Source organism: Elephantulus edwardii, unplaced genomic scaffold, assembly GCF_000299155.1.
Source record: "Elephantulus edwardii isolate Elephantulus edwardi_28Jun2011 unplaced genomic scaffold, EleEdw1.0 scaffold00074, whole genome shotgun sequence".
In the NCBI taxonomy this organism is placed as follows: domain Eukaryota; kingdom Metazoa; phylum Chordata; class Mammalia; order Macroscelidea; family Macroscelididae; genus Elephantulus; species Elephantulus edwardii.
In genome coordinates, this window is record NW_006399824.1 from 5,422,099 (window position 1) to 5,437,483 (window position 15,385).

Genomic DNA, 15,385 nt, shown 5'->3' on the forward strand with positions numbered 1-15,385 from the left:
CATTGTTTCTCCATCTTTTTATTATTATTATTATTTTTCATTTTAATTGATATTATAAGTTTACCAAGAACTTGGATTTCCATTCATTCATTGTTGTACGTTTTCTTCCCTGCCCCCCTCCCCTGAGTTCATTTTTTCTTTAGAAAAAAGTTCTTTGGTTGTTATACATTCCCCCCACTGACCAATTTACTATTCAGCTCTTATTCTGGACTCTTGTCACACCAATAATACCTTATTATATATTCCTTTTATACCATTCTCTCCCTTATCAGTTTCAATGCCGTGTACATTATTTATCCCCTTTTCTTGTTTCCCTCCAACCACCCCCCCCATTAGTCCTTTTTATAACAGTGGTATTATACAATATTTGTCTTTTTGTGACTGAGATATTTCCCTCAGTATAATGTCCTCCATAGTCACCCATTTTGTATAATATTTCATGAGTTGTTTGTTTTTCAGTGCTGCATAATATTTCATTGTGTGAATATACCACAGCTTTTCTATCCATTCGTTTGTTGATGGGCACTTGGGTTGTTTCCAACTCTTTACTGTTGTTAACAAAGCAGCAATAAACATGCATATGCATATATCTGCTTGGATGGTAGTTATGGTTTCTTTAGAGTATATTCCCAGTAGTGGAATTGCTGGGTCAAATGGTATTCCTATTTCCAACTTTTTTTTTTTTAATTTTTTTTTATTTTTAACATTTTGAGGAAGCGCCATACTGCCTTCCAGAGTGTTTGCACCATTTTACACTCCCACCAACAGTAAATAGGGGTTCCAGTTTCTCCACATCCTTGCCAGCATTTGTTGTTTGCTGCTCTGTTGGATTTTGCTGTTCTTACTGGGGTGAGATGATACCTCATAGTTGTTTTATGTTTCTCCATCTTGTTGAGTATCTTCATCTCCTTTGCTTACCCTCTACCTTTCCAAGCATAATGTTCTTTTCCAAGCACTAGCCCCTTTTGACAACATGCCTGAGAGAATGTGAGATGAAGTCTCACCATCCTTGCTTCTAAGGAGAAGCCTGGCTGTACTTGCTCCAAGACAGACTTATTTGTTCTTTTGGTATTCCATGGGATACCCAGTATTCTTTGCCAACAGGACAATCCAAAGACATCCATTCTTTGATCTTCTTTATTCATTATCCAGCTTTCAGGTACATAGGAATTGAAAATACCATGGTTTGGGTTAGATATAACTTAGTCTTTCTTTATATTAAGGTTAGAGCTCTTTAGAACTTTGGTCTTTGACAGCATGCATTCCCTTTTAAGAATTCTATGAATCAGATTTGTTTTTCATAAGTATTTTTAAAAATGTAAACTATATTTTAAAGCAGATAAAATATGTGTTCTATGTTTTTGTCATTAACACCTTACGTATGCAAAATAGTTCTGTAAGCATGCTATGTATGTCAGTTTCCCCTGTATGTTGCTCTAGATATTGATGCTTATAAAAAGAGCAAGGGCCACATGGGGACGGCCATGGCTGACCTTTACCAGTTCCCAAAGGGAACTGTGTGAAAACAACACAAACCAATTCCTATGAGGTCAGACATGTCCCCTACACTTTCATGCCTCTTTCTACTCATCACAACACAGATCTTACTACTTTATTGGGTCCACAATCCATTGCAGTAGCTCACAGACCTCATAGAAGCAGAATACAATCACTCACTGAGGATATTTGTCTAAATGTGTTCAACCTTGAGCCTCTTGGCTTTAGGCCAGTGTTATAAAGCTTAGCTCTGTCAATTATGGTTCTCCCTTCTAGTCCTACAAATTTGGACAAAAAGCTGTTGCTGTGGTTCAATGGTCTGCTCCCTCTCATCTCATATCAGGTCTCTGGGTCTCCGCTCCGTCTGCTATGGCTGCTGCTCCCTTAGGCCCTGGTCTAGCTGGCACAAGAATCTCTGGCCCCAAAGGATGGGCTGCATTCTCTTGTTTCTTCTTTGCTGGTGGTGAAATTCTCAAATTTTGCTGCTAGATCCACTCAATTTCTTTTCTTTTTTAGTTATTTTAACAAAATTTATAAATTGTTGCACATTTTCTTGCCCCCCACCCTGTAGTGCACCCCCTGTTCCAGATTTTTGTCACACATATAATGCCTGATCATGTATTTCTTTTACACAGTTCTTCCCTTCATCTGTTCTATTACACTGTTCATTATCTAGCCACTGTTTTCCGATTCTTATCCCAATCCCCCATGTCTGTCCTGTTTTAGAACAGTGGTGTTATGCAGTCTTTGTTCTTTTGTGATTGAGATATTTCACTCAGTGCAATGTTCTTCAGGCTCCCCTATGTTGTGTAATGTTTTACGAGTTCATTGTTTTTCAATGCTGCTTAATATTCCATTGTGTTAATGTTCCATAGTTTGTTTTTTTAAAATTAATTTTACTGAGGTTTACAGAGACTTTGGATTTCCATTCATTCATGCACTTTTCTCCCTGTCCAACCCCCCCCCACCAGTTTGCTCTTTGAAAAGTAAAAAAAAAATTTATTTCTTACAGCAGTGGCCCTATGCAGTATTTGTCCTTTTGTGACTGAGATATTTCACTCAGCATAATGTTCTCCAGGGTCACCCATTTTGTATAATATTTCATGAGTTCCTTGGTTTTCAATGCAGTGTAGTTTTCCATTGTATGAATATAGCACAGCTTCTCTATTCATTCATTTGTTGATGGGCACTTAGATTGTTTCCAAACAAAGCCACGATAAACATGGGTGTGCATATATATGCTTGGGTGGTGGTTATGGTTTCTTTGGGGTATATTCCTAATAGTGGAATTGCTGGGTCAAATGGTATTTCTGTTTCCAACTTTTTTTTTTTATTTCCAACTTTTTGAGCAAGTGCCATACTGCCTTCCAAAGTGGTTGCACCATTTTACACTCCCACCAACAGTGAATAAGGGTTCCAGTTTCTCCACAACCTTGCCAGCATTTGTTGTTTGCTGTTCTGTTTAATTTTGCTATTCTTATTGGGGTGATATGATATTTCATAGTGTGTTTTGATTTGCATCTCTCTTGGAGCTGGGGATTTTGAACATTTCTTCATGTGTTTGTTTGCCATCAGAATGTCTTTTTCAGTGAAGTGTTTGTTCATATTTTGTGCCCATTTTTCAATTGGGTTGTTTACCTTTCTCTTGTTGTGTTGCTCGAGTATTTTATACATTTTAGATAAATCCCTTATCTGACATGTCATTACAAAATATTTTTTCCAAATCTGTGTCTTCCCTTTTTACCCTGTTGGAGAAGTTTTTGGATATGCATAGGGATTTGATTCTTTTTTTAAAAAAATTTTTTTTATTAATTTCAATGAACATTTACAGAGATTTTGGATTTCCATTCATTCATTGTTGCACTTTTCTCTCTGCCCACCCCACCCCCCAGTTCACTCTTCTCTTTGAAAGGTAAAAGAAAAATTGCTTCGTTAGTGTACAGTCTCTCCACACACCCCCACCTCCATCCCAAGTATATTCTTAGCAGGTCCCATTCATCTATTTTATCTTCTCCTGGTTGTAGGTTTCTCAGAATATTTGAAAGACTGATCAGGTTGTGGATTAGTGCTTCTAGGGTTCTTCCAAGCTTTTCTCTAATGAAGATTTTCTATCTATTCATTTGTTGATGAGCACTTGGAATAACAGCAGCAATAAACATGGTTGTGCATACATCTGTTTGAGTCATGGTTCTGCTTTCTTTAGGGAGATCCACTCAATTTAATGACAAGACTAACCAATCCTCTTGCAGATAGGCCAGCACACCCTATTTATTTCTGCGCATCTACATGGCAAAGTCAGTCAGTGACTAGGGAAGCCATTTGAATAATAAATCTTTAACCCTATATTGCTGTATACATTGATAGATAATTATAGAATTTGTGAATCAGTTGAATAAAAATAAGCTGGTAATATTGACTCAATAAGAACTCATTACCATCTTAGAATCAACTCAAGACTGACCTTCCAGCAGGTTTTCAGGGGGCTGTAAATCATACGGAAAGAAATTGTCCATCTTTCTCACACAGATTGGCTGGTGGATTCAGATTGTCAGGGGCATTGCCTTTGGTATTCTGCAGCAAGTGCTTCAAGTCCTCTTCACTTTCAGCAAGCAAGATTGTATCATCTGCATAACAAAGGTTATTGATAGTTTTCCTCTGATCCTGATGCCATATTCTTCTTCATAAGTCCAGCTTTTCTAATAATTTGCTCAGCATACAGATTGAATAGGTTTGGAGGAAGTATACAACCTTGATACACACCTTTCCTAATCTTCTTTCTTTTTATCTTTCTTACCTTTCCTAATTTTCTTTTTCTTTCTTTCTTACTTGTTGGGTGCTATAGAATTGGATCCCACTGGTACAGGAGGAGATGGCCCCTCCTTCTCTAGTAGAGCATCTGGTGGATTCGAAACACATGGGATTGCAACGCAGCTTCTTGCCACTAGGCCACCAGAACTCCCTACCTTTCCAAATTTTATATTTATTTTTGTTTTATTTTCATTATTTTTTAAAATTTTTATGATTTTTGTGTCTGTGTACCATCAAATCAGATCTGACTGGTCCAGGAGGAGGTTGCCCCTCCTTTTCCAGCAGAGCATCTGGTGGATTCAACCTGTGCACCTCTGGGATTGCAGTGCAGCTTCTTGCCACTAGGCCACCAGAGCTCCCTGCCTTTCTTAATTTTATTTTTTTTTAACTTTTTAAAAAAACTTTATTATTTTGTGTACCATCAAATTGGATCTGATTGGTATAGGAGGAGATGATTACCCCTCCTTCTCTAGCAGAGCATCTGGTGGATTTGAACCAAACACCTCTAAGATTGCAGTGCAGCTTCTTGCCACGAGGCCACCAGAGCTCCCTTGCCTTTCTTAATTTTAAACCATGTATTGTTCCCTTGCTCTGTTCTCCCAATAGCCTCCTCAGTTTCATCAAGCAGAGTTGTGTTATCTACATAACGCAAATTGTTGATGAGTCTTCCTCCAATCCTGATGCCACATTTCTTCTCATAGAGCCCAGCCTCCTGGATAATCTGTTCTGCATGTAGATTGAAAAGGTGTGACGATAATACGCATCCCTGGCATACACCCTTTCCAATTTTGAATCATGGAGTGTTTCCTTGCTTTGTTCTGAAATAAATGTCTTGCTATTATCATAAAAATAATCAACACTCCACGAGATGCTCTGCTGGAGAAGGAGGGGCAGTCTCCTCCTGTACCAGTCGGATCAAATTTGACAGTACACACACACACACACACAAAAATAAAAATATTTTTTAAAAAATCAACACTTTCTCGAAATAAAACTGAGTTATGTTAAAAAAAATCAACACTTTTCTTGCTGATTTTTTTAAACTTTATTATTTTTTGTGTGTGTACCATCAAATCAGATTTGACTGGTACAGGAGAAGATTGCCCCTCCTCCTTCAGCAGAGCTTCTGGTGGATTCAAACCACGTACCTCTGGGATTGCAGTGCAGCTTCTTGCCACTAGGCCACCAGAGCTCCCTGCTGATATTTTTAAAATTTGTTTCATTTGATCATTCATATACGTTTTATTTTATAAGGTTAATTAATTAAGATCCATGCCATTTATTACAGCATCTCATAAAATTCTCCCTGTACCTTCCTTTTACTTTCTCCCTACCCCTCCATCCACCTTTCTGTTCTTTCCCTCCCTCACCTCCACTCCCTGTCAAACCTCTATGATTGTTTCCATCTGTGTAAGATCTTTTCCTTAGCTTCCCTGCTCCCTCCTAAGTAAATCAGTTATGCATATCCTGTTTTTCTGATATTTTTCTCTTCATAATAAAAGTGCTCACCATTGCTTAATGTGAATGAAACCAATTTACTTTGTAGAATTACTTTCAAACATAGCATACAAAAAAATTGTTCATAATCTTCTTATACTGTACTATTATTTTTTTCTTTCTTGTGGTATCAACTTTATACGGTACTATTTTGAGGCTACCCTATGACTTCATCCTGAGTAGAACTTGAGATTTTTTCATTTGACCCTTTATGGATTCACAGGATTGTTTTCTAGCTGTTAACTATATAATTCTGTCAGCAGCTTGAGTTTTCATACTTGTTATATTAAGAGGTGTTGCTGTTATGTGCCGTCAAGTCACTTGCAACTCATAGATACCCTATGTACAAGAGTCCTAAACCCAGCTCTACCCTGTGCCAACCTCACTATCTCAGACATACCTACTCCCACTACTCCAGTCACTGAGTCGATCCATCTCATTGAGGGTCATCCTCTCCTGCACTGTCCCTCCACTCTCCCAAACATGATGTTCCTCTCCAAGGACTGGTCCTTCCTTCCAGCATGCCCGGAGTATGTCAGACGAAGCTTCAGAATCCTTGCCTCCAAGGAGCAGTCAGTTTCACCCTCCCTAGGACAACAAACCTGTTTGTTCTCCTAGGAGTCCATGGTATATTCAACACTCTTCTCCAGCACCACAACTCAAAGGCATCAATTCTCTATCTATCATCTGTGGTCATTGTCCAGGTCTCTGACACTTAGCACACAATTGTGAAGACTATGGCCTGGATCAAGCGCACTTTAGTCTCCAGCCTGATGTCGTTGTTCTTCAGTACTCTGGAGAGGTCCCTGACAGCTGATTTTCCCAATGCAAAAAAATAAAGAGTACTACTTTGAACATGTTGCTAGGAAAGATTATTCCTTGGAAAAATATGTGTGGAAGGGTAGAGGGTCAATGAAAGAACGGAAGACCCCCATTGAGATGGATTTACATGGTGACTGCAGCAGTGGGCTCAAGTGTATCAAAGATGGTGAGGATGACACAGGATAAAACAAGATTCAGATCTTTTGTTCATAGGGTAACTCTGAGTCATACTCATTGATTCCATGGCACCTACCAGCCACAACAACTAATGAAAGTTTCTACTTTTATTTCAGGTATGACGGCAGTTATCTGTACTTACCCTCTTGATATGGTCAGAGTCCGCCTAGCATTCCAGGTGAAAGGGGAGCACACCTATACAGGAATAATTCATGCATTTAAAACAATTTATGCAAAGGTATTTCATAGTTACCTTTCTTATCTGTAACCCACCCTGTTATTTTTAGGAAAATATAGCAAGTGTTAGCTGAATAATTACTCTTATTTATAATTATTAGTAATAAGGATAATAGTAATGAATGTACATCTTTGTGTTTCAGGGTGGTGTCAGAGTAGTTTCTCTTAGAATGTATGCTTTTCATCTTTCATGGTTATCATAAATTAGCATAATGTAATTTCACTTCCAATTTTCCTTCACTCAAAAGGAAGGCGGTTTCCTGGGATTTTACAGAGGCCTGATGCCTACTATATTAGGAATGGCTCCTTATGCAGGTATGTTTCAAATATGGCAGAATCCCAACTTATGAATGTGTCCTCAGCATTTTTCCAAAATGATGGCATGAAAAGTTGCTATAATAAAACATTTTTATTTAAGCAATGATCAAGATAAAATATCATATATGGGTAAACAATATTGTGTTGTACAAAAAAATATTCTATTCCTATCCAATCAGTTGAAATGTACTTTTACATCTTTTTCTTTATATCTCTGTCAGCTGTAGTCTTATTAACATTTGCACATTGTTATTATATGAAAGTTATTGATTCCATTTTTAAAAACATGTTAACTAGAAATAAGAATTCAAAGCTTTTCCCCTCACATATATGAGTAGTAAATACTCATGGGAAATTTAACAAATGGAGAACAAAAAAATTAAGGTAGTTTATATCTTCCAATCTGTATACAACTTTTACTTATTTATATTTCTTTTAAAAAAATAATTAGCTTTTTATTTTTAAAGATTTATAACAAATTTTAAGAGCCAATACTGAGTTCCCATATACTTTTCCCCCAGTTTCCCCAGTGATAGCATTTTACAAAAGTGGTACAACATCCCAACTAGGATAGTGATACTGAACAATCCAGATACAGAAGGGTTCTATCACCAGAAGGATCCCTCCTGATGAGCTGGTTTTTTAGGAACATCTTTTCTCAACCTTTTTCTTTCTTTTTTTTTTTTTTAAATTTTTTTTAATTTATTTTATTATTTTTGTGTGAGTGTACTGTCAAATCAGATCTGACTGGTACAGGAGGAGATTGTTCCTCCTTCCTTGGCAGAGCATCTGGTTCAACCTTTTTCTAAGCCCTGAAAACCCCTAATTTGTTCTCTAATTTTCTCATTTCAATAAAGGTATATATGAAGGTATGTATGAAGCCATACATGCATTTTGTAACATTTTGAGGCTGGATGTTTTCACTCAGCATCATTCTGTCAAGACTGATCCAAGTTGTGGCATGTGTCAGTAGCTTCTTCTTTTTTTCTATTGCTGAGTACTGAATTTTTTAAGTAAAGCACTATGGATATTGCCATCTATCCCCTCTACCCAAGACATTTTCTTAAATATGCTATGCTAACTTTCTATGGTAGCGTGCCCTGGTATAGAAATACCACAGTTTGTAAAACTCTATACATATTATAAGCTTGTAATATGTATATGTGTTACAGATTAATAATATTTCTAAGATTAACTCATTGTATATGCCATTTTCCAAATGTGTAGATATCCTGGTAAAGAAGTTCAATAAATCCTTTCTAGGGCATAATCTCTCAATAGTGTCCTTGCATAGGAACCAATTCCTAGCTGACCCTCCATCTAGTTTCCCAGGGATGGAGATTGCCTATCTTTCTCCTATTTCAAGCCACTGGAGAGGAAGAGCCTCTGGTTTAGCAGTGCAACTCCCTGTTGACTATTCTACCAGGGTTCCCTTGGGACTAGGAGTAAAAGTGCCTGATTGTAAATTACATGTATGCTCAGTTTTATTAGCTAAAGATGAATTGAGTGACAGTGGTTGTATATGTTTACACTTTCACCAGCACGTTAAAATTCTCATTGATCCACAGCCTCTCCATCCATGTTGATAATAGTTGATTTTTACTTTTAAAAAATTTTGTTGGATACCTGAAAGAAAATGCCTGAATTCTTACTTTAATTTTCCTTAGTACTAATGAGGTTGCCCAACTTTTTATATATTTAATCACCATTTACATTTCTTTTTCTGTGAAATGCTTTGTTATGTGTTTGGCCCACTTCTCTACTGATCTGTTTGGAGGGTTTTTCTCATTAATTTGTAGTAGTTCTTTATGTATTTTTTTATATATGTTGTAAATGTCTTATCCCCATTTGTAATTTTGCTTCTCATTTCTGTGTAGTATCTTTAAGACAAATATTAATTTTAATGTTATTAAATTTGTCATCCTCTTTTATGGATAGTGCTTTTTTGTGGCATTTCCCCCCTAAGCATTACTTAAAATTTAGCATTTTTACATTTGTGCCTCTAATCCATCAAGAGTTATTTATTTTTCCCTTAATGAGTACCTTTTAACTCATCACCCTTTATCAGTCCCTCCTCTTGTAATATACAGTGATATACAGTGTCATTTCTAATAAATCCATTTGAACGACCAGTGTCTTTCCCCTCAGAGTGCACGTTAGAATCAGCTTTTTTTTTTAAAAAGTGTGTGTGTGTGTGTGTGTGTGTGTGTGTGTGTGTGTGTGTGTACCGTCAAATCAGATCTGACTGGTACAGGAGGAGATTGTCCCTCCTTCCCCAGCAGAGCATCTGGTGGATTCGAACCGTGCGCCTCTGGGATTGCAATGCAGCTTCTTGCCACTAGGCCACCAGAGCCCCCCTTGGAATCAGCTTTTGATATTAAGAAAAATTTCTTGTTGATATTTCAAATGACTTTTCATACAGCTGTTGGGGACTTTTGTTAGACATATTCTTTGAACCTTTGAAGTTCTGTTGTGTCTTTTAGAAAATGATGTATTCAGTTCATTACTTGATTGCATTTTGATAGGGTCATAGAATTAAGTGGAGTATCTAGATGGCATCAACAACTAAGTTCTAGGCTGCGAAGTGAAAGATTTCATTTCACCCAGAATTACTCTGGAAGAAAGACCTGGCTATACTTCTATTGACAAACTAGCTATTGGAAACCCTGTGGCACACAGTTCTACTCTGTCATAAGTGAGGTTAGCGCGAGCTGGAAACATCTCTGTGAACCTGTATTTGTATGGCTAACTAGCTGTCTTCTTACCTACTGATGCTATCACTAGCCACTTGTTATGTATACGTGTTTTAGAGTTTTTATGTTGGCAATCACATCATGTACAAATAGTAACATTTTTTTCCCCTTGCATTCCAATCTTTATTTATTTGTGTTTATCTTATGTTACTGTACTGGCTAAGGACCCACAGTGCAGCTGTGAGTATACTGGGTTATGATCCTCTACTGAGTTTTCAGTAGCATTTATTTGTTCTTAAACATCAATATCTGTTTAAAATTATTTAGTAGATATATAGACACACTGAGTAATGCTTACTTTCATTATTTATTTTATTTATGTGTGACTTATAGGTTCTGTTATCATGCCATTAAATAACTGAACCACACTAACTGACACTTCTACTCAATATTTATTAGATTTCTGTTTTCTTCTGATCCTATCTGAACATTTTTCTTGTGACCACAATTCTTCCTTAAAGTGAAAATTAGGTACTGAGTGAAAGTAACTGTTTTATCATTTAAACTTTTATCTTCCGTTATACATTATCACCATTTTTGTTTTTACATATGTCATATCTACTTACAGTTATTAAATATGAGTTTAAATTTTAGTTGTATGAAATCTTAGAAAATGGTTTCATTCTAGTCATATATAAAGTATATTCATTAGTGTGTTCATTCAAAGCACCGAACTATATTTCAGCATCAGAAAACTTGACATATTTTTTGTAAATGTTGTTTGTCATCTTTAGATTTTTTATAAATATAAAGTAAAACTTTTCATTAAACAGCAGAAATCAGGAAGTGCATACTTATTTTCTTAATTTAATTGGTTGCTATGTAAGAAGAATGTCTCTTTCACTGCTAATATTTTGTTAAGTGTTGTGGTAAATTTACATTTTGTTTTACAGGTGTTTCATTTTTTACTTTTGGTACCTTAAAGAGTGTTGGGCTTTCCCATGCGCCTACCCTTCTTGGCAGACCTTCATCAGACAATCCTAATGTCTTAGTTTTGAAAACTCACATAAATTTACTTTGTGGTGGTGTTGCTGGAGCAATAGCACAGACAATATCGTAAGTTGTTTTATCAAATGAATTCAGTGAAATTGCCGTTTACCCAGTCTCAATTTCAGCATTAACAATCTCCTGTTGTTTCTAGCTGATTATTTGAAAATAGAATTCTTTTTGAAAATAAAAATACTAATTTAATACATTTTTTCCAAATAAGCCTACACTGTAAGTATATTTTGAATAATTATGTGCCAGATTGACCAAATTTATTTGAACCCAGTTGTATGCTTGTAAATTCATTTTAAACAAAAAAGAAAGAAGGCAAAAGCATTAAGTCCTTATCTGTAGTTACTCATGAATTTCCTTATATAATACTTCAGGCGTGTGTGTGTGCGCGCGCGCGTGCAAAGTAACATCTCTTTCTTAGTGGTATTCTTTACGCTATTCATTAAATTCTGAAGACCTGATCCCTGTCAGATTTGGCATAGGGAGGTACATTGTAGAATAAACAATGTTGCTTACCTCAAGATGCCTGCTGTACTATTACTGAGACTGTAACCAAACCAACCAAACCATTGCCATTGAGTTAATTCTAACTTGTGGTGGCCCCTGGGTCAGGGTGGAACTGACCATACGATTTCCAAGGCTGTCAGTTTTTATGGAGGTAGGTTGTCAAATCTTCCTCCTGTTGAATGGTTAATGGATTTGAATTGCTGACCTGATAGTTATCAGCTCAGTTCTTAACTACTGTGTCACCAGCATTTCCTTAACAGTGACACAGGTATTGTGATTGAAAATCTAGCTTCTCAGAATTTCCCTTGTACAAGAGAGATTAAATACAGTGAGATGAGAAGAGTTTGGTATACTAAGAATAACGATCTTTCCAGAACAGGAAGAAGAGCTTTGTATTTCTGAGGATATCTTGAGAAATAGGATGACAGTAAGGAGAGAGCAGTGTCACAAAGAAGCCGAAAAATATAGCCAGTGGGAAAAGAAAGAGATAGAAGTAGTAGTAGCTACCAAAAAATAGGGTTTCTGTTGTATAACTTTTGCAAAAGCAAATTCAGTATGTTTGTGAGTGGGAGCATACTATACTAGATTGATGAGAAAGGAGAGAAAGGTAAGTGGTTGGCTTGTCTTGGAAACATGGCTCTGGAACCTTGGTCATTTGCAGCAACCTGACCACTTCTACAGAAATCTGATTTTCTTCTTGATTTTATCACATCTCTTTCTTTACTATTCACTCACAGGTTAGACCTTTAAAATCTGTCTTCTGTTACTCCTTTCTCTTCTGAAACATTATTTGAACTTGTATCTCTTAACGGAGTCAGCGCCTTCTTTTGAGTTCTTTTACCCTTTTCCCAATTGTTTGCCTCCCCTGACTTTTGTTTTCCTTCCTTGCCTTTTATACCAGGGCCCTTTTGGCAGCTCTACCAACCTTCCCTGTTCCCATCTTTTACATTTACACCCTTCTTGCCTGGCCTTTATGTGAGAATTGTTAATGCCCAGCCAGACTTTCGTTTTTTGCTCTTTGTAAATAGAAGAGCTTGTCTATCTGTGTGCTTTCATGGACACCTCTATACAGATAACCAATTCTCATTCAACTAACAAGTATTAGGTGTTTCTACTTGGTTATTCTGCCATCAGTACAAACCATATAATTCAAATATTCTTCCTAGCAAATTTTAGCTCCCAACTTCCCAATTTATTGTTAATAACCATCAATCTTCCTGTCCTGAAACCTTGGAATCATTTTTTTTCTTTGTTCATATCTGAATAGTAAATAAATCTTGTCTTTTTTTTTTTACTCCAGAACATTTGCCAAAATACTAATTTCTTCGTGCTGTCACTGTTACTGCCCTACTTCTGGTCACTGTCACCTTTTCCTCTTAGAGCCTCTCCTTTTTATATTAATCAATTTTCCTTCTAGCCACATGTATCTTTTCCTGCTTCTCAACTGAATTCCTCAGAATAAGATTTTTGGTACCTTTACCTCATAAAAATTGTTTTCCCCATTTAAAAAAAATTCCTCAAAATGCAGTTGAGACATTTTCAGCTCCTGGTATTGCTTTAATTCTTAAGTTGGTTCATTGTTGTAGTTTTTGTTATGTGCTGTCAAGTTGGAACTAACTTACATCCGACTTCCAGTGAGTTTTCAAAGGCTGTAAATAGCATAGGATATTGCCCGTCTTTCTCCCTTGAAGATAATCTCGACTGTAGCTGGTATATCCGAGCTGCCTGACTTTGTGTCGGGAGTACAGCTCTTTATGCACTAGGCCACTAGGCTCCTCAAACTAGATAATATATGAATATTTATTATTTTGTAATCATAAATGTTTCATAAGTGAGTTTTAAAAGTTTACAAACCAAAACTGAAACCCACTGCCATTGAGTTAGTCTTTCCATTGGGTTTCTGAAGCTGTAAATCTTTACAGGGGAAGCTGTCCATCTTTCTCATGCAGGGTAGCTGATGACCTTCGAGTGAGCAGCCTGATAAATTATGCATTAAGGGCCACTAGAGATCCTTAAGAGTGTACAAAAGCATAGAACTATTGTGTATATTATTTATATATTAGAAATGGTTAAAAATTTAAAAAATGAAAGTAGAAAACAGCTTTGTGACATTAGACATGTCTGTAAGATTCATTTCTTTAATCTTAATATTGGGAGACTAGTACCTATTTTCAGGATCTGTTCTGAAGAAAACATTAAGTATTCAACATTGCAAAGTACTAATAATTTTTGAAAATCACCTGAAGTCCTACTTCTGAAAGATTAAATTTACCTATTTCATTTCTGGCAGTCTTGTTATATAGAACTTGGTCTGTACTTTAAATGCATTTATGTGAATTAGTTCTTTTAGCACTTAAGCAAAAATTTTGTTCATCTGCTGTGTAAAGGGAAGTTGCCAAGTACTTTCAGGATGCCGGTTCTCATTTGGAGGCAGTTTTATCCCTATTGGATGATTGTCAGTACCTGGAGGCACTTTGTTGCAGTTGGGAGACTAGGTGGAGGCCAAGGACACAACTAGACAAAATACCAGGCAGGCAAGGTTGAGACGCCAAGTTTATGGTTTTAACAACAGAAACATTCAGGCAGTGGCATTTAATTTGCCTTTGAGAAAAGGAAAGAATTTGACTTTGTGGCAGTGTTAGACAAGAATCTTCTGCTATAGGCACATGATTTTACTCAAGTGCCTGTATTCTGACTCCCAAATTAGCTAAAACAATAAGAAAACAGGACACATTTTGCACTTATAATTTCCTAGTTTATGTAAGGCTTTGCATTCAGTATGTAGTTGTTTAGTTGAAACAAAAAATAATTTTTAAGTTCTTACTTATTTCTCTTTTAGTTATCCTTTTGATGTAACTCGTCGGCGGATGCAATTAGGAACTGTTCTACCTGAATTTGAAAAGTGCCTGTAAGTGCTTTATTATATGTCATTGTTAATTTTCTTTAGACATAGTTATGTTTAAAGTATATGGGGAAATAGAACTTCCCTACCAGTAGTCTAGAACTTCCATTTTTACCTCCATAGCATATTTTGTAAAATGGGCTCTTAGGTGTCAGGAAGTGTGAGGATGGCACAGGATAGAACAGGGTTCAGATCTTTTGTTCATAGAGTCACTACAAGTCATTCTCTAACAACAACGTTGTTGTTGTTGTTATGTGCTGTCAAGTCGCTTGCGACTAGTTGGTAAATAATAAGATTTCAGTCACGTGGCAATCCGCCTATTAAAAATTTTATTTTGGTGAGTAAAGAGGGTGGTGGTGAAAGAAAGATCCAGTAGGAACCTGAATAGCATGGATCAATGGTGATTAATTTTATAAACCACAATGTATATGAGTGATCATTTGAAACACAGTGTGAGTGTAGGAATGTGAGAAACACCATGCACATGAGTGATACAGTATATACAAATTTTGTGTGCAAATGAATATTTAATAAAAATAAAGTAGAAAAACATTTTATAGCATCCATGTCCAATAAAATTCCGTTATGAGGCATGTATACAATTTAAAGTTTTCTTTTTTTAATTTAAATTTATCATTAATTTCAGTAAAAATTTACAGAGACTTTGGATTTCCATTCATTCATTGTTGCACTTTTCTCCCCTCCCAACCCTCCCCCCTAGTACACCACCCTTTTGGAAAAGTAAAAGAAAAAGTCTTTCATTGTTTTACAAGCCCTCCCCCAGGTCCACTCCACCATGTAGCCTTCGCTCTAGACTCCTGTCATGACAAAAATACCTAATCACATATCCCTTTTAAACAGTTTTCTC

At 36.4% G+C, this 15,385-nt stretch overlaps 1 protein-coding gene across 1 annotated transcript in view; it reads left to right on the forward strand.

The window, feature by feature from the left end:
* Positions 1-15,385, forward strand: part of SLC25A16 (solute carrier family 25 (mitochondrial carrier; Graves disease autoantigen), member 16) — a 32,705-nt gene that overhangs the window by 15,956 nt on the left and 1,364 nt on the right. Inside the window, exons 5-8 of the mRNA XM_006889050.1 lie at positions 6,918-7,039; positions 7,287-7,353; positions 11,003-11,165; positions 14,455-14,523. Coding sequence (XP_006889112.1) covers positions 6,918-7,039; positions 7,287-7,353; positions 11,003-11,165; positions 14,455-14,523 — 421 coding nt within the window. The remainder of the gene's footprint in view (positions 1-6,917; positions 7,040-7,286; positions 7,354-11,002; positions 11,166-14,454; positions 14,524-15,385) is intronic.